Source organism: Telmatherina bonti, assembly GCF_933228915.1.
Source record: "Telmatherina bonti genome assembly, chromosome: 15".
NCBI lineage: Eukaryota > Metazoa > Chordata > Actinopteri > Atheriniformes > Telmatherinidae > Telmatherina > Telmatherina bonti.
This window is the reverse complement of record NC_136613.1, coordinates 22708440-22726983: the sequence shown is the minus strand read 5'-3', so window position 1 is coordinate 22726983 and position 18544 is coordinate 22708440. Positions and strand designations below refer to the sequence as shown.

The 18544-nt window shown below is 38.6% G+C and overlaps 1 protein-coding gene across 1 annotated transcript; it reads right to left on the bottom strand.

Annotated features, from left to right (window-relative positions):
• Positions 1-1651: 1651 nt before the first annotated feature.
• tmem198aa (transmembrane protein 198aa) lies at positions 1652-13548 on the bottom strand (the record flags this gene model as incomplete). The annotated part of the gene is made up of 6 exons (XM_079254623.1): positions 1652-1801; positions 2269-2570; positions 6947-7070; positions 7896-8108; positions 9530-9768; positions 13410-13548. The coding sequence occupies 6 exons, from the start codon at positions 13546-13548 to the stop codon at positions 1652-1654; spliced, it is 1167 nt and encodes a 388-aa protein (XP_079110749.1).
• Positions 13549-18544: the final 4996 nt, after the last annotated feature.

The window sequence follows — 18544 nt, the reverse complement described above, 5'->3', positions numbered from 1 at the left end:
TATTATTTCTGATCATTTATTTTGCCTCAGTAGAAACTAAAAGTCGATATTTTTGTGTTGTTGTTCATATAGAAACTCCTTATTTCAGCAGGCTTCAGACAAAATACTGTTTTTCCTCTGTTCAAAATACCTCCTGTTCAGGTTTCCTCTCCTGGATGTTAAGTACAACAATATCAAAGCGAGGAACACATTAGAATTTTAAAGACAGAAACACATAAATGCATGTACATACAAACATACACAGAGAAAGTCCAGAAGACAGATCGAGCAGTAAACATCAGGGGGCGCCATTTGTAAATGCTTTCATCTTTTCACCTCCTCTTTTCCAGGTGATAATCTACATTTTTAATCTCCTCTTCATCACGTCATACAAAGCTGGGAAGTTAATATTTTTCCAAGCATACCAGGATATTGGCAAAAAAAAGAGGGGGGGGGGGCATACACCATGCTCATCGAACATGAAAGGAACCCCATGCACCCCCTCTCCTTGGCTAATATTTGGTAGACTCCATGAGCCAGAAGGCTCATGTGTCCATTCACTCATATGAACAATCAAATTCCTGGATGACCACAATCAGACAGCAACTCTTTGTCTTTGACAAATCCCACAAACGAAAGTTGTTTTTGGGATAGCAGGGTGAAAAAAGTACATGAGAGCACTCTGGGACATATCAACACCAGTGATCTCATAGCTTACAGCTGTTTAGAGGGACACAAATGTGTTCTCGTCCATAGTTAGAACAGTTTGGGATTATTAACATAAGGAAAGGGATGACATGTAAACACCGTCTCCATGGAGAATTGCACCAACGCGAGTGACGACACTAACTTTTGAGAGGAATGACAAAGACAAGAAGTCTTTGGTTTGAACCGTTTAATCTGGTTCACACCTAAAAAATGGTCCCCGTTTTTGGCAGCACAGCCCTCGTACTGCCATGTCTGGATTTGCAAGATCAAATAAACACTTCACACGTTGGCCTTTTAATGGAAATATGGCGAGGAAGAGCTGCCTTTAAGTTCCAGTGTTTGCCGTCTATCTTATGACACACATCTTGTAAAGCGCTCGCTTCATTATTCCTGAAGCAAATTGTATCATCCCACTAAAGTGAAGCTACTCATTAAAGTTGCGCTACTCTGGTTTTGTGAAAGACATCTTGCATTTTGCCATCTGAAAAGGTTTGAAACACCTGTGGATTTTCATCTTGGTTGTTATTTCTTTCCCCTTCCCACTACCCTCCCACTGGAAATGACTTCATATGGCTGCAACAGTTTACCAAATTACACACAAACAGGTCCATTTTTTCCAGCGTACTCAAGAATAGTAGCATGATTTCCCTAACTTAAGAGTCAGATAAAGGATGACCCATCACTTTTGCTCCTTCTAAAAAAAAAGTGACTGCTATTTTTCTTCCACATCCAAAAAGAACAACATGGGATCAAACTGACCAAATAAACACAAGCTGTAGCAGGTCAGGGAGGAAACAACCAGTGTACCAAACAACCACTGGGACGTAATGAACCCCTGTTGGGTTTGCAGGCAGTTGATTAGATTGGCACGATAAGGTTAGGTTTAATATCCCTAGTGGCGATTAAGAGCTTTGAAGTAGCCTGCTTTTGTGTGCTCGTGTCTTGATTTGTGCAATTTACTGCCTCAGATGCGAACTGCAGGTCCACCGGGGGCTGTGAGGGGCACTTGAGAACCGGAGTCGTAGTCCAGTTCAGCCATTCGAGAGCGGCTCATGCGACTGTGGGAATACGCCTGTCTGTCAGCGTGTCTGTCCCTGAAACTCCTGATGTAGCTCTGTAGACAGACAGAGGATAAGGGTTGGGATGATGGTAAACAACAAGAGAGAATCACAAATGCTTACTTTGTGTTCAAGTGTTAATTAAATAGTTAGTTTGTTTGTAAGTTTGTCTCGTTGTTGACAGAATGGCACTTAAAAGTCCATTATTTGAAAGTTAAAATTCTGCTGATTCAACCACAGCAATAGAAGATAATAAATTGCTGCATAGTTTTGGATTAGATAGATATAGATTAGATTTAGAAAACACTTTTACACGGAATCCATTATTTATTTACTCCGCAGGCCACACCGGTGGTCGTAAGCTATGTAGTCAAGACAGACTGACGAAACATGGCTGCCAATCCATGCCAAACTCTCAAACCATTCATTCATGGTGGAGGCAAGTTGAGTGAAATAAACAACCTAATCCACCTCTTGAGCCACTACAGTACAAACTGCATATGTCCAGAACCTGTCATCTTACCGGAGATAGTACATCTCCATCATAACGTCTTTTAGGATTGGGCTTGCGGTGGTAGCCAGATTCCGTTTGAGAAGGAGGAGGGATTTTAGGTGGGTGAGAGCTCTGGGGTTGGTGATGAGGGTGGGATGCTGCTGGGTGGTGGTACTGTTGGTGGTTGTGATGGGTGTGAGCCTTCTGTTTGAGCCCCGTCTTCTGGTTCTGTCGTTTTTTCTTCTTCTTGATTTCTTTCTCCTTTTTCAGCCTCTCTTCCCGCTGTCGGATCCGCATAAGCTGGACCCTCCGCTGCTGTCGGCTAAGAACCACTTGATGTGGGGAGAACAAAGTGGTGGTGGTGTGTGGAGAATCAGGAGAGAAAGAGAACAATTGATAATCAAGAGGGAGTGACAGCACAATGAAAGGGGAAATAATACAGTTTTAACAGAGGAACGAAAGTAAGTAATTATTCCAGAGGAGAGAGGACACACTCAGAGCAACTCCAACGAGAAAACCAAGATCAGTGCGGTGATGTTTTCTCTTTAATAAATCACTTAACTTTAATTACTGTTGAGGAACTTAAAAGTTTTACTTTAAATTGTAAAAATAAAAATGAAAGAATCTGACATTTATTTTATTTTTCCATCTTTGCATCTAGTAAACTATTTTTTTCTCGCGTCATGTTCTTGCACTAAGCTGCTCAGCCTCCTCACATATTGTTGGTGGGAGAGTGTATTCTTGTTATTCTCACACCCTTCCTAGCAAAGGATGTCCAAAATCCATCTTGTCTCACTGTCCACTGATTAAAAACAAGATTATTTTTGGAGTGTCTGAAGCCATTTTGATTTAATGGTTTGATATGCTGAGCAGTCTGAATTAAAAGCGATTTGTTCAGTTTGTGAGTTCAAAACGTCTACACATGACAATGCTGTACAAGACTGCCTTGTGTGTTGTTATGGGTGGGTGCAGATGTGTTATGAAGTCTATTATTGTTTCTTTGTGCGGGTGGACACGAGGCACCATCTGTCAAGGAAACTGTGTAATAATATCCCCCTCCTTTTTTTTTTTCTGAACTCACCCCACCTCAGGCCTCTCTGGCCACATGGTGTTGGTGCATCTGTTTTTATGAGGACTAACATGAGCTCTGAACCCTCAGAATCAGGACACTTTGGGGAGTCCCCACTCATTTAAAAACCTTCGTCATTTAGGGTCATTTTATGTGAAAAAATGAGGTTTAGTCTTGTGGTAACATAGAATGATTTATGTCTGCGTCCTCAGAAGTACTGAAAAAAAACCAACCATGAATGTACTATCATCACTGTCTACACAGGAAGGCGAAAAATAAAAATTGAAATGGAAAAAAAGCTAATTCATGCATCCAAAACCAGTGTCCGTTGCACTGTTCAGTCAACTGGCAGATGATTTGCACCACTGCTCCGTTTGGGTGCCCTGCTTCCCCATTGTGCCCCAGTTTATTACCCTCACCCGTGCCCTTCCCCCAATGCACCTGCTCCCCCTTTCCCCCAACCCTCCATACTATTACCCATCCTTCCGTCTCTTGAAATCTTTAAGCAGTTCATGACTAATGACAAAACTCATTCATAGATTAATTTAAATGATACAATCAATAATTTTCGCCTTATCACACGTTAGCTAGAGTCATGAGGAAATTAATTTCTCCCCTCATTCATCTTCCTGATCATGTGATAGATGCAAAACAGGTTGCATGTCCATGCATGAAACTCAGATGTTGTTTCTTCTTCTTCTGTTTTCTGCTAACTTTCCACGTTTTCTCACAAGCAGAAACTCTTCTTTTAGACATCGATCCTGCTTTATTTTATTTCACTTTATATTTCACTTTACTTTACTATATGGAATCTTAGTGGCGCTGTGATGGACGGGTGACCTGTCCGGAGTGTACCCAGCCTCTCGCCCAATGATTGCTGGGATAGACTCCAGTTTCCCTGCGACCCTTAAGTGGGCAAAGCCGTTTAAAAAATGGATTGGATGGAATTTAAGCTTTAAAAAAATGAAGAAAACTTCCTTGACATCTTTACCTGTGTCCTCTGCCTGGTAGCCATGGCAGCTTGCTATTTAATCCCATTATTTAATACCATGTGTGACACATTTGATGATGCTTTGTAGCTGTGCCAACCAAGATTTAATGTAGCTTGTGTCTGTTCAAAAATATATATTTAAGTGAGTGTCCTGGTATATTTCCTTCCCCTTGTTTCATTGATTTTAGTATTTGTGCCAAACTACATATTTTATATATATGTGTGTGTGTGTGTGTGTGTGTGTGTGTGTGAAAGAGAGAGAGAGAGCGAGAGAGAGAGAGAGAGAGAGAGAGCCTGCCATCTGTGTTGTGTTTGCTTTTATAACAGATTAAGGCAGTTTTCATCAATAACAGATTCTGGTAGAAATGCTAATGTTAATATTCATACTCTCCCTCAAACTATAAAAACACACACACACACACACACACACACACACACAATCACCATTCCGCTCACATTGGTTAGAATTTCTAAATCAGTGACACAGTATCTAAAATAAAAAAAAATGCTTGTATAGCTATGACGTGGTCTTTGTTACTTCAGTACCAGAATGAGTTTAATAACCAGCTGACTGCATTGCCATCATCTAGCTCCATAACAGGACAGAAACTATAACCCATGGCTGCCTGAAGGTCCTCGAGAGCTGCTGTCCTGCAGATTTTCCCTGCATCCCTTTTCCAACACACCTGCCTTCCATTAAATGGATCCAACAGCCAATAAAGTTCTGCACAATGACTGATTCATTTGGGTCGAGTATGTTGGAACAAACATACATGAAAAACCTGCAGGATTGTTGCCCTCAAAGACCGGAGCTGGGCATGCCTGCTATGATCTGACTCTAGTCTAATTAATGTGAATTAGCACATTTTCATAAACTAATTAGCATTTATGATGTACTTTATTAAAGTTCTCCACATGGGAAAAAGATCAAAGTCTCTCTATTTATTCTGTGATGATATGAGAACCTGCTGGTTCACACCCGTGTCATGAGGTCTCTGTTTACTTCCTGACACATGAGCTCCACTTGCAAAGTACTCTTAGGCTTTAGAACATTGCAAAATAAAGATCAAGGTTCATACTTTCGTGTAGGCTGTTAGTAGATAAGCTTGTGTACATCCATCAACAAAAGTGAATTGGTAACAAACAACTACAGACTCCAAACAGGAGTCCAAATTAATCACGACACACTTGAGGTATTTTAATGGGTTTACTAAGGTTTCCACTCAGGCGCAGAAATGGAAACTAACAGCAAAATGAAAACATCCCATCTGTGTGGAGGGCTGTGAAGAGGGCAATGATCCTTGAATTAATACATGAAACAAATACTATATGTTTCCTTTAACATTTTCCCCTTTTTGGCGCTTTTCAGGCTGTATGTATGGTTTAATAACTGGCTACCACAATGAAGTCTAATATTCACAGTTCATAACTGTAGTGGATGGAAATGTAAATTGATTTGCACTTTCTCCACTAAATCATACGTAAAACAATAAAAAGTATGCAAATTGAGGTGAAACATGGTCATTGCAGTGTGTTTCAAGTCATTCCTGCTTGTGCATGTGAGTCAGTATTTGTTTTGTCCTTTCCCTTTTACGAATTGTGGGAATCAGCTACCTGTGATGAAGCACGCTGTTTGACTGAAAGCTTCTTGCTTGTCTTTCCTCCCAGTGGAAATGTCTTGTTTGAGCTGACTTCATTGAGCAAACCTGATTTTGACGAGAAATTCTATTTATCTTCCACTGCTTTTCCATTTCAGATTTCTCAGCCTTGTTGCCTTTGCATTTAACCATGTTTCTATACAGCAGCCTCTTGTAAACAACAACCTCTGAGATTAGAAAAACTAAAGGCTTTCATTGTGTGAATTGTTTTACATGATAAAGTTTAGCAATAAATGAGGTTTTTACAGAAGAAAACAAAACCCTATCATCTGTGTTTGGTCTTGTTAATGTGCTGTTTATTCTTTGCATAGGTTACTATGTTTATAAATGCATGAAGACATCTGGGAACTATTTAGAATATTTATACTAAAGACATTGTTATGAACCCCTCCAAAAATGTTCCCCAATTCTGAATGCTCCTCCTAATATTCTGAACACATGCAGGTTTATACTCAGTGACAAATGAGTGCAATGAAACACAAACAGTGGCAAATAAAAGATAAATAAGGAATGAACACAACAAAACTGTGTGAGTAAGCTAATGTAGTGGTGAACCAACTTGTTTCTGTTCTTGCAAAGAACCAAAACACTTAACAAAGTGAATAATAGAATGAAGGGTGATAAATCTGGGCTGTTTCACTGGTTTATTGACTAAAAAGAGGGAAGTACCTTAAAAAAAGCAAATTATGCATTACTTTGTTTTAGACTATTTAACTAGATACAATTAATACACTATTAATAAACTTCATAGATTATTTATTGGAACACTGATCCATTAAATGCCACAAAATTTTCCCAACCAATCATGGACAATTTAAAACTGCATTTAATTCAGGCTTATATTTCTCTGTAGTTATTAGTGTGAGAAAAACAAAACCAACCAGAACATTGTGGCCTTGGGGGCGTTAAAGGAAATTCTGAAACAACTTCCTGCTTTCAGCAATGAACAACAACAATCATTTATGTGTTGTCTGTGGTGCACACACTCACCTTCTGTGTGAGAAAATCCCTCTGCAGTCACTTTCCATTGGATCAGCACTCCAAGCAGGGCCAGCACAGGCCAGACCCCTAAAATGACCCATGTAAACCAGCACACTGGCTTCTTTGGTGCCACCTGCAGAGATAGTAGCTACAGTAACAGATGTGTTCTTTTAAAACCAGACCATTGAGGCCTTTGGTGGTAGAGTTACAGAGGTTTACTGTGGAGGTTGTAGAGAAATGACAAACCGAAACAGCTCACAATCAGCTTCTGTGTTACGAGCATATGAGTATAAGATTGTGTTCTGGTATTTGAAGTAACTATAAATGCGTACACTGGATAGTTTACATCCCTCGCAGCCCCTGTAGGTTCAGCCACAATCTGCATATCTTAAGCTTTTTATTAGTGCCCATAGAGGTAAAAGTACAAAGTGTTCTTTGGAACCATTTAGGGTTAATACTAATAACCTGGTTATGACTGGATTTTGGAGTATGCTGTTCCTCTTTCATGTTGCTCTTTCTTCATTAAGAAACAGGGCTGAAGTCTGACACTTGTTAAACTCTCCAAGAAAAGTGAGAACTTTGTTCTTGCTCTCAAAGCCACAAGAACAAGAAAAAAATTTGTTTCGGTCCAGTCAATTTATACTGCACAAGAAACTTTTCACACTTAAACCAGGTGTCTGAACACATTGTTGATCAAGATTATAGTAGTTATGATGAAAAATAAATAAATAATAGGTACAGCAATGATCACATACGCAGAGATTTTACTAACACTTTACTTCATTAATTCCATAAACTGAATAATTATGAAGTTTTTTTTTTCTAAAAAGTTAAAACAGGCTCTCTTTTATCACATACTTACACATGCAGATAAGAAAGCATACAAAACACATGACACAAGTTGAATTGCGTGATCTTTTCCTCATAAAAACAGAGGGACAAACAGAGCTACCCTTACCTTGAGTCTCTCATAGATGTAGTTTACCAAGGCAAACAACTCTATAAAATAATCCACAGTAACAGTGATGATGGCAGAGCCAAAAGTAGCTGTAGAGAAAGTGACGAAGCATCGCTGCCACTGAAGAGTGAGGACGGCAAACAGGGTTCCAGAGCCCAGAAGAATACCCAGAGGAACCCACACAGTTTTGGGGTGATAAAACTCTTCCATTACCTATAAATGGACAGAGAAAATATGAATTACCTCTGATAGTACTCTGAAGAACTTTGTTGGTAAAGTAAAGTAAAAAAAAAAAAAAAAAAAAAAATTTTTTTTTTAGTAATTTAAGTGAAAAAGACCTGTTGTGATAGGATGTTTTTGTTGTTTTTATTATACACGTTCTGTAAAATTGATTGCTCCCAGGGGATAATAAAGTTTCCTTAACTTGAACTAAATATACACTTAGATTTCATTTAAAGCTCTCTGCCCATCTTCCTGTTCAGCTAAAACTGTTTGTGGTACTCAAATGAAACTCATGGCCAAGTGTACAATAAGTTGTTCACATCAGTTATAATTAAATAATAAGCTATATGGGAGGCTGGTTAGCTTTTGGTTTAAACATATGCAGAACAAATAATGAAGTCATATGTCAAATAAAATGATAAAACCACAAGTGTAGGAGCTGTTCAAAACCATTGTCAGTGAAATTTTTAATGAGTAAAACTTCTATGCATCTTGCATTTAGAAGTTTGCATTGTTTGCTAATGGGAACCCGTAATGTTACCTGATGGGTTCAGTTGAATTATAATAAGAATGGATTAGATTTATATAGTGCTTTTCAAAGCACCACTTTACATTCTAGCCATTATTCATCCAGTCCTCATCGGGTGGTGCTAAGCTATATCCCTGGGACAGACTGACAGAAGCCTCTCCAACCACAGAAACATTCACACACACCAGCAATGTCAACCCTCGGGGTAATGATGGTGAAGTGTCACAACAACAGATGACTCGGGGAATTTCATATGAACTACTAACATTACAGTCAAGGGATAACCTGCTCAACTACCTGAGTCACGGCCTAACAATTAAAAGTGTTATATGTGGTCAACACATACTGAAAATCTAATGTTCTGAGTGTTGTATTGTTATGAAGTTAATGCACAACTTAGCCTGGTGACCAACATGACCTACTTGCCTCAAACAGTAAACTCCTACAGATATTGAAGGATCATCCTAGTAAATGAGGAGGATTTACAGTAGATTGCTGTTGTAACATCGTGGCATTAAATTACCTTTGAAAATTAGATTGCAGAAAAAAAGCGCCCCCCCCCCCCCAAAAAAAGAGCAAAGTAATCAAATCCTTGTCTTTGTGTGTTTTACAGAAGGTTTTTGACGTATTTCTGAATCACAGCTGTGGTAAGATTGATCAAAACAAACTAACAAGAGAGATGCTACCCAGTTCTGGCCATTTTTAAACTAATTTAGTAAATAAAAAGCCAAAACCATTAACAACTGTTTTGTTAAGGGCAAAGGATATTATCTTGTGTTCAATGCTGTGTTCATGAAGCCCAGGTGTGTAGTAAACACTTAGATATGTTTTGCAAGTATTATTTTATTATAATTCAAAACAGTTATTAAAAAGAATAAATTACCACCAGTGATGCCACTCCAACCAGTAGTCCCAGCAGCAGGCCAACCATAAACAGTCCCACACTGCGGACCAACATGGTCACCAGGCCACATAGGGTCCCAATGCCAAGGCCGATGCCCACCGACGCCTCTACACTCAGCTGGGTGTCCATAACCCTCTCCTTGTAGCACAGCATGAAGATGACCACAGAGCCAAACATTAGCCCTGTTAGAAACAGCACGGCCTTGAAGCATCGATAGCCTGGAGGAGAAATGGAAAAGCAGAGAGTCTGAAGACATCAGAGGCATCCGAACTCAGCACTGCTGTAGCCTACAGTGTGTGTTTACACAAGGCTGAGTCAACAGCCAAAACATATAATTAAAATTAGATCAAACATGACAGAATGCCCAAATGAAGGAGTCAAACAGCGAAACAGTGACTGTACGAAACATCCCCTTCTGTTGAAGGCAGCCGGATCAAAGACTAATGTCACATCATAAACACACAAACATTTAGTTGAATGTGTGCTATAAGAATGTGTGCTATAGAATATTTTTTAGTTTATTAAAAACACACACACACACACACACACTAAATCTGGCAATGTTGAATGACACATTGGGATTAATATAAATAAGAAAGAGGTCTAGCTTAATCATTGTTTAATCACATTAAACATTGTTATATACAACAAAAATATAAGGTCAAGACTAATGCAGAACAACAATAAAAAGCACTAATGGTTTCATTACTGTAAAGAAAGCACCACAAGCATTGCTGGAAATACTCTATTTTATTGTCTTGGTCTTTGGATTTGTCTGCAGCATATAAAAGCAAAAATGAATTTACTGAGAACTAATGCAACTTGTGCAAAGAAACGCTGGATGGACGTTTCCATAATTCTTACAACCCCAAAAGATTTAGATTATCTATCAACCTGTGAAAAGCTCTTAAAACTAGCGCCTCATTAATAAGAGATGCATGCAGTCGTAGGTCTTTGATTTAACAATCTATTTTCACTCTCTAATTACAGTGTAGTTTATTGGCCACTCTGCCTGATGATTAACTTCACATGACTTTGTGCTTTTGCAAAAAGTTCAAGAAATGACATAAAATCTAAGAGGTAGGAAGCATGATCAACAATGAAAAGAAGGTGCAGACACACGTGTGATAAGAGAGACATGTTTTCCTCATTGGGCTGTAATGGGAACAAATTACCCAGCTCTAAACCTTTATTAAACACTTTTGAAATATGATAATCATTGCATTAGAAAAGGTCACGCACATTTATTAGTCGAGAAGACAAGACAAGAACAGCTGCTCTCCTTCTAGCTTTTCTCTTCCCATCAGACGCTCCCTCATGTTCTTCCTCTGAGTCTTGATTCGTTTTATTGTCATGAAAACAAGAAGAAAGTCTCCAGACTATTAAAAGCCGAGCATATCAGCAGTTCAAATCTCGTTGGCCTCTGCTTCTGTGTTTATTAATATTTATCTTCTTTCATTTTTCTTTCAGTATCCATGTCCTTTCTTTCTGACTGGACTCTGTCTCGAGGGAACTCGACATCAGATTGTTATCTTTGTGTAATCAGGCGTTGCACAGCTGAGCTGCACAATGCTCTTTCTCTCATCCAAGCCACCGTCCTTGCTCCTCCCTCGTGACCATAACTCATTTAATTGACATGCTTTTTGTAGCTATCTTTATTCTTTTTACTCAGTCCTGTGCGTCCACCTCCATCTCTTTCAAGCAGCATGCCCGGAGAGAACCCCTGTATTCTTCACAGCTGTTTGCACTTCTGTGACAGGATGCCTGGGGGAATACAAGTTTGACACGGCGTATCTGGAGTGTTTCCACAGCAACTACTGCCGCAGCCATTTTTTTTCCCCGTTTGTTTTGGTCATCAGCTGTAACAAACTTCCAAAAATAATGGTCTCCATTAATCAATCGATGATTTCAGAAAGATCATTTTCTCCTTATATGCTCTTAATTTCTGGTCTATTTTTCTTTGACTCTTCCTTTCCTCCCCCATCCACCCCTTTCTTCAGCCATTTATCAACTACTCCGGTTTTCTGCTTATCCCTCCCTCTCCATCTTTTGTCCCTCATTGCCTTCCTTACTTTTATTTCCAGCCATCAATCCATCCCATCTGTTCGTCCCAGTTTAATCAGTTCACGCTTCCCTGTTGTTCTCACCAGTGTCTCTTCGCCTTATACATCATGTTCCAGTAACATCACTCATCTTTCCTCCTCTTAACTTTCCATTTTAGATCAACCAAATGACGACTAACCTTTCAAATCTCAACTTGTCAATGGAAAGATGGTTTAATAGGTAGGAAGAACTTAGCTTTATGCTGATAACTTGCAGAAATGTTTTACTGTTCAAACATGACTGGGGTTTCTGAAACTATTGACCATATAAAGTGCTTTGTGCACAGCCGTGATGGTGGTATGAAGTTTTAGGTTTTCTAAAAGAACAGATTAGAAATAAATTCACCAGGATTGAGGCATTTAACTGTCTGAAAGAAAATGATGTCAGTCTGTTTCTGGTGTTGCATTATTTGATGTCATAGTATTGATTCTTTAGTTCTTGTCTGAGATGCCTATGCTTGATTAATTTGACTGAAGTGGTGTTCGTAACTTTACAGTAACTATCACTATTAAATAAATCCCCTTGCTAGTTTATGCTCAGTATGTTTGGTATGAGGGCACAGTGAACATTTTCTGCCCGTCAGGTGGGGATTTTCTATGAATAGTAATGTTATTTCTGCTTTTTGTGAAACCAGCAATCTTATTTCAGGGCTGCTAGCCACTGGAATACTGATGCCTGCTGTCAACTTTGAAAACTAAAGTTTTTGGGCAAGCTGCTTCTAATGCAGGTGCTGACAGCCATGCTTTACCTGGGCTTATTAAATGTTTATGCAGTCTGCATGCTTCAGTGAATCCCTCTCTATTTGCTGCCAACAGGTCTGCCCCGAGCTGCAACATATCACACATCAATATTCATACCGAAATAGGATATGATGGCTATTTTCCCAAAAGTGTATTCTTATCCTTTGCGTAGAAAACAAGGCTATTCAAAATAACACCCAAGTGTAGCAAATTCTTGGCAGTTCTTTAAGAAATTGCCATTTTCTCTATCTTCTGTGGAGCTTTGTGGTGCAGGTTTTTGCTGTAGGTGTCAGGGAAGGTGGAACAGGTAAAATACAGCATCTTAGATTGACTAACAATTATAAAACACATGGAAATATTAGCAGTGGACATGTCATCCTCCCCAAAAGAGTTAATCAGTAGGAAATACTAAGTATTGTAAATATATCAGGAAAGTGAAATGACATGTTGCATTATGTAAAATCAACTCTATTTGCAGTTTAACTTTGAGGTCTAGCAGGTAGTGGTACATACTATGTAACTCTTCACAGTTTCATTTTTTTTTAAAGTCTTGTAATACCTTCTTTCTTTCCTGCCACTATTTCTTAATTTTAATGCTATTTAAATGACTGTACTGACATTTTGAAATTGCCTTTTAAAGTGTTATAAGTTCCAGTTTGTGTTCCACTTATGCTTGAAATGTGATAGATAAATAAGCAATGCTGAACTGAATTAAAAAAAGTAGAGAAAAAACAATTCTGTTACACATTTGATTAATAGTTATATTTCTACAATTGTTGTTAAGCCATTAACAGCACTAAGATTTGGCTCAATAAATACTTTCAGTAAACTTTCACAGACTACTAAATGACTTACCACCAAATATAACTAGTCTGAAAGTTGGGATGATAAACAAATATACTCAGTTTAATATTTGGCATGTTTAAAAAGTGGTTAGGGTGGACGCAAACAGTCCGCAAGTGATAAATAATAACATAATAAAATTGATAATTTCTTTAAAATAAGTCTTTACTCACCAAAGAAGCAGTAGATGATTCCAAAGAGGCAGCACATGGAGCAGACTACAGAGGGCACAATCTCATATCGCCTCTCAATCTCCTGGTCACACCTCAGCCCCACCTCAGCCAAACCCAACAGCGGACTGCTGGAAGTCATGGTGACTGAAGATGGAGGGGGAGGGGTCTGAGAGGCAATGGGGTACGGGGTGGAAGGGGTGTTTAGGGATTCTTGGATCAGAGCGCCTCACCCATGGAGACACGTCTGCCTTCAATGCATAAACAGAGGAATGATAGAGAGGGCCAGGAGGGAGGATGGATGAAGGAAAGAAAAGGGGAACGAATGAGAGAGTGATTATTGATTGCTCTTTTTAAGTACTCAACTGTGAGTGCTGACAGCGCAGTAACCATGCTCTGTGACTTTTAAAAAAAAGGGAAACATCTGAGCAAAGCCACTCTCACAAATAATTCTGCAGATGGAAGGCAATGCAGACACCATCACTCACTCGGATGGACAGTAAAGAGGTGGCAACAAATAGTTGCCAAGTGTTTGGAAGTATTAGACCTGCTACAGAGGATCTGCTGCACACATAAGAGTTGCTATGGAAAAACCAACAGAAAGTATTTCCATACATTTGCATATCATGGGAAATTTGCAGCACAAGCACAAGGTACATCGCAGGATTTGTATTTGTTTGTATTGAAGGTCTTTTTAAGGGTATTTTATTTATATCGGGTGTGTTCTAACTATTCAAATCAATTGTAAATGAAAGCTATAAACACATAAAACACAATCTTCTGAAAAGATGATGAAAGTGACCATTATTACTCATCTTCAACATATTCACATCAGTTTTATTCTCATACTTCTCAACCCCTAGGGAACCACTTTTTGTGCGTCAGTGTTGCCCTTTTAACATCACAGATCAAAGGGCAGGGCGGTCTGGCTTTAATAGAGGTCAATCCACATCTAAAATAGATAACATATGCCTGCAGGTAATGTAACTGTTGGGACATACTAATCCATACATGGAGGGGATGTTAAAGGGGAAGAAAAAAACATGAATACTTTTTGTCTGGCATTTGAGCAAAGCCTTTATATTTTGTACAGTCTTCCCATGAAGAAATGGCCATTGTAGAAAAAAAAGGAAGAAAGAAAAAATGTTAATTTTAAAGGAAATATTATCAATAATGATCAAACACAGGATTTTATAGGACCTAAGGGGATAATATTAAAGAAAAAGCACTCTTTTCACAGCATATGCAATATTTTAGTAACTACCAATAACATCCCCCTTCTATGATCTCATTATATTCTCTAGTATTTATAAAGTATGTGATTCATTGAGTCATTCAGATTTGGAGCAAGAAGCAACATTGCTTGTCAATCTTGTCCTGCCTGCTTCAGTGAAGCTAGCTCCACAGATGAAATGTGCAGATGTTGGCTGCACTGAGCCGCTGGATCTATACGACTTATCCCAGCCTCAGAGGACATAAGAGCCCAGTGGATAAATATGATATTTAAAGGTAATGCTCCAGTGAATTTTGGCAAAAACACCCCCCCCCAAAAAAAAAAAAAAATCATTGAAAGTGTTTTCATGAGGTCAAATAGTTGAAAACAGTTTCGATCAGATCAGAACATTTTCATTCTGGTAGTGAGAGTAATCCATGAGTCTATTCTACTGTAAAATGTCATAAAAGATAAAAAGTAACATTAAAGTGTCAGAAAAGTAAAAATGCATCAGAGAAAACTCTAAAAGCTCATTTTGTCAAATTAATGGAAATAATTCTTACAATTGCGGTGCAGTGGGTTATGCTTGTATCAGAGACTTGTGCTGCCTGCCAAACACCCACACTCATTCAGGCACCAAATCCCAATGGTTTAATTTCTAACTAAGACACAAATTAAGTCCTTCTCAGTCAATAGACTCATTCTGTGGTGAATAAATTTAAATGAGAACACCAACACAGCGTTTCACAGCATATTTTATACGTGTGCTCTAATGTATATTTGTTCCTGCATGTATGTCAAAATCCTCAATGCAGATATATTCCAACTCTTTCTCTGACCGTTATCTCATGTGACCATTATCCCTTTAGTCGTGTGTCTGCTGGGAAAAATAACGAATCTGGCAACATACACCCTGACAAATTACAGCAAATATTAGCAGGTTCAATTCTGGCCATTGGCAGTTTTCAGTGAAATAATGAAAACCACTAACGAAACAGAAATATTTCTACCCAAGTCAAGTTTTTTTTTTTTTCTTTTTCTTTTGTAGACTAGTCTGAAAACACTATTCTGACAGTTCGAAACTACAATATAAATTTCAAGTTCTGCTTCTCTGGATCCATTACCTGTTTCAGGTTTTCTCCTTCAGGTCACTGCACTTGTCATGTCTGAGTGCAGATGACACACACGCACACACTCTCTCCGCTCCAGTCTGCCTGTCTTGGGCTTATCTTTTACACTCATGCACACAAGTGCACAAATGCTCACCTGTTAAACAGGAGCGGTAATGCCTCGCTGTTCAGTCATGGGGACGAAGATGTACCTGAGCATTGTGCACACACGTGCGCACACGTGCGCACACACACACACACACACACACAAGCTTTTGTAAACAGTATATCTCTGCACAAAGGATCTCCACAGTGCACTAACTCCTGTATACTTACATTTGACTTTTCCATCATGACATGAAGCAGAAAACTAAACTACTGAAGCATGGGGCCAAAAGAAAACCTGTAGTAAAATACAACTCTAGAAAGGTTTTACAAAACATACTGTTTTCCATTTTTCCAAAAACTTAAATATTTTACATTAAGACTTTACAAACAAACAAAAGTTACATCATATGGGGTATGGTCGATGGGAACATCTTTGGCCTTATTTGCTACACTCTGACACCACTCAATCACAACTTTTTGAGAAAATGTGCTGCGGTAGTACGTGGTGGTCGCACTCAGGTGGGTGGGGCTGCTTGTGTGGAATCAAGTGATTACTAGAAATGTAAATCGCCAGTTTGATCATGATACAATATTATATCACTTTACTGGATAATGATTTAATGTTTGCAGATATCTCAAATTAAAAAATGACTTATTTTGATTTAACTCACTTTGGGATTTAATTTAGTGTTGTGATACAATATCTTAGGTTTTTAAACACACTCATTTCCATTCATTTGAAAATCACAAAATCAACTAGAATATCATTTAGCATTTTTATCCCTGAGCTCAAGTTCCTAATTTAGATTTTAAAAATTCTTGTAATGAAGACAAATGTGATAAACGGAAAATATTGTGCCTTGGGAACTCAAAATACAGCTGTTTTCAAAACAGAATAGTGTTAGATAAATATTATTATATACATTTTTTAATAATGTTTGCATTATAGATCAATTGGCTCACTGGCCACACGATCAATATGTCCATTTACATCAAAGTATCATTGTATATCGATGTATTCTTACACCCCTCACAGTTTTATGAGCCTCAATTGTAACATAAACAGAACACACACTTCACTATTCTCCTTTACACTCTCCTTTCTTCTACGTCCACACCTATAACTACAAGCCAAAGGAAAATGGTGCAAGTTTGCTTTCTGTGCAGAAAGAGAGACCAAAAAAAAAAAAAAAGTAAAGTAAAATTCATCTGGGAGAATTCTTCACGCCTTCCTCCACTCCAGTGGTGAAAAAGATTGTGGAAGCTGCAGCTTAGTTACACCACAGGAACCTGAGTCAGAAGGAAGACTCTTGTGAGAATTCATGACAGGCGCTACATCAGGGTCAAAAAGAATACTTGAGATGCAGAAAATGCACTCAAAAGCATTTCTTTAACTTATTCCTTCTCTGTTTTGCTTGAATTACAATTTTTGTTAAATAAGTCAATACATTACAAGTCAAAATATTTCCTGCACTTCTTAGGACATACTGCTCTCTCAAAATCAGACATGATTTCTGAGTATTAATATCAAAATCCAAACACAAACACATCCCATTCTGCTTTAGGAAAACAAAGCTTGATCTGTCAGAGAGTAAAAGCTACTTTGGACTAAAAAGGATGACTGCAAGCTCATCGCTCAAGATCCATAGGCTGACATCAAACACAGTAGCAAACTGAGACTGAGGTAAAGTGCATGGCAACAACGGTTGTCTCACACTGAGGAAGACCAGTGATGATCAGAGGGTGCTTCAGTAAGGCTGGAATCAGACTGATGTGTCTTTGTAAAGGATGAATTCATAAAGCTACATACAAGACCTTACCCTAGAAAAACATTTACTTCCTTATTAAGATGGTGCTCATCAACTCAGAGGATTACAGCAGTGCCACACATCCAGAGGGATCAGGGTCTGGATGGAGGATTTCCACATAAAGAGCCATAAATTCTTAAAGTAGTTGGTTGCCTAGATACCCAAAACAAGCAACATGAGGACACTATGTTCTGGACAATTAGACTTGTTTCAGTATGAGCTTCAAAAGAGACTAAATAAATACAAAAAAAGAGTAGTGTTTAAAAATCCAACACATAGTTTAGCTTCAAGGTTTTTAATTAAGAGGAAAAAAGATGTTTTTGTGTCAGTTTTAAGTCTATGTTCTTACAACTACCACAGAACAAAAAGCGCAAATAATGCTACTCTTTGAGTTTATTTTGTAAACTATACAACTGCTTTATCAAGTAAACGAAGCTTGCATGAATGTGGCAGTGATCATCCCCAATTATTATCGATCATCTCCTTAAGCTGTGTTCTGTGGTGACGGCTGTACACCCTGCTGCATGCACATAGAGGTGGCATGGTAGGACAACAACCCGCAGGGAAAGTCGAAACAAGGAAGAGTTAAATACAGCATATTATGCAACAATGTCACGTCTGGTCTGTTGCTATAACAACTAGCAGTGGTAGTAGGACCCCCACATATGGGATGTGGGGCTCGTCTCCATGGGAATGTGCATTTTAAAACCCAATCTGTGATGGTTTCTTTGAGACTACTGGCTGCAGATAGTCCTGACCTCTGACCCTATTCAGCTTGTGCCTCTTTAGAATTTGCTCACACATTAGGGTGTCCTTGGCCAGAATGTAGGAAATGCATTAGCTGGAATTCAGTGTGGCTTGAAACTGCCTGAGCCTTGATGTTATGTTAGGAGCATTATT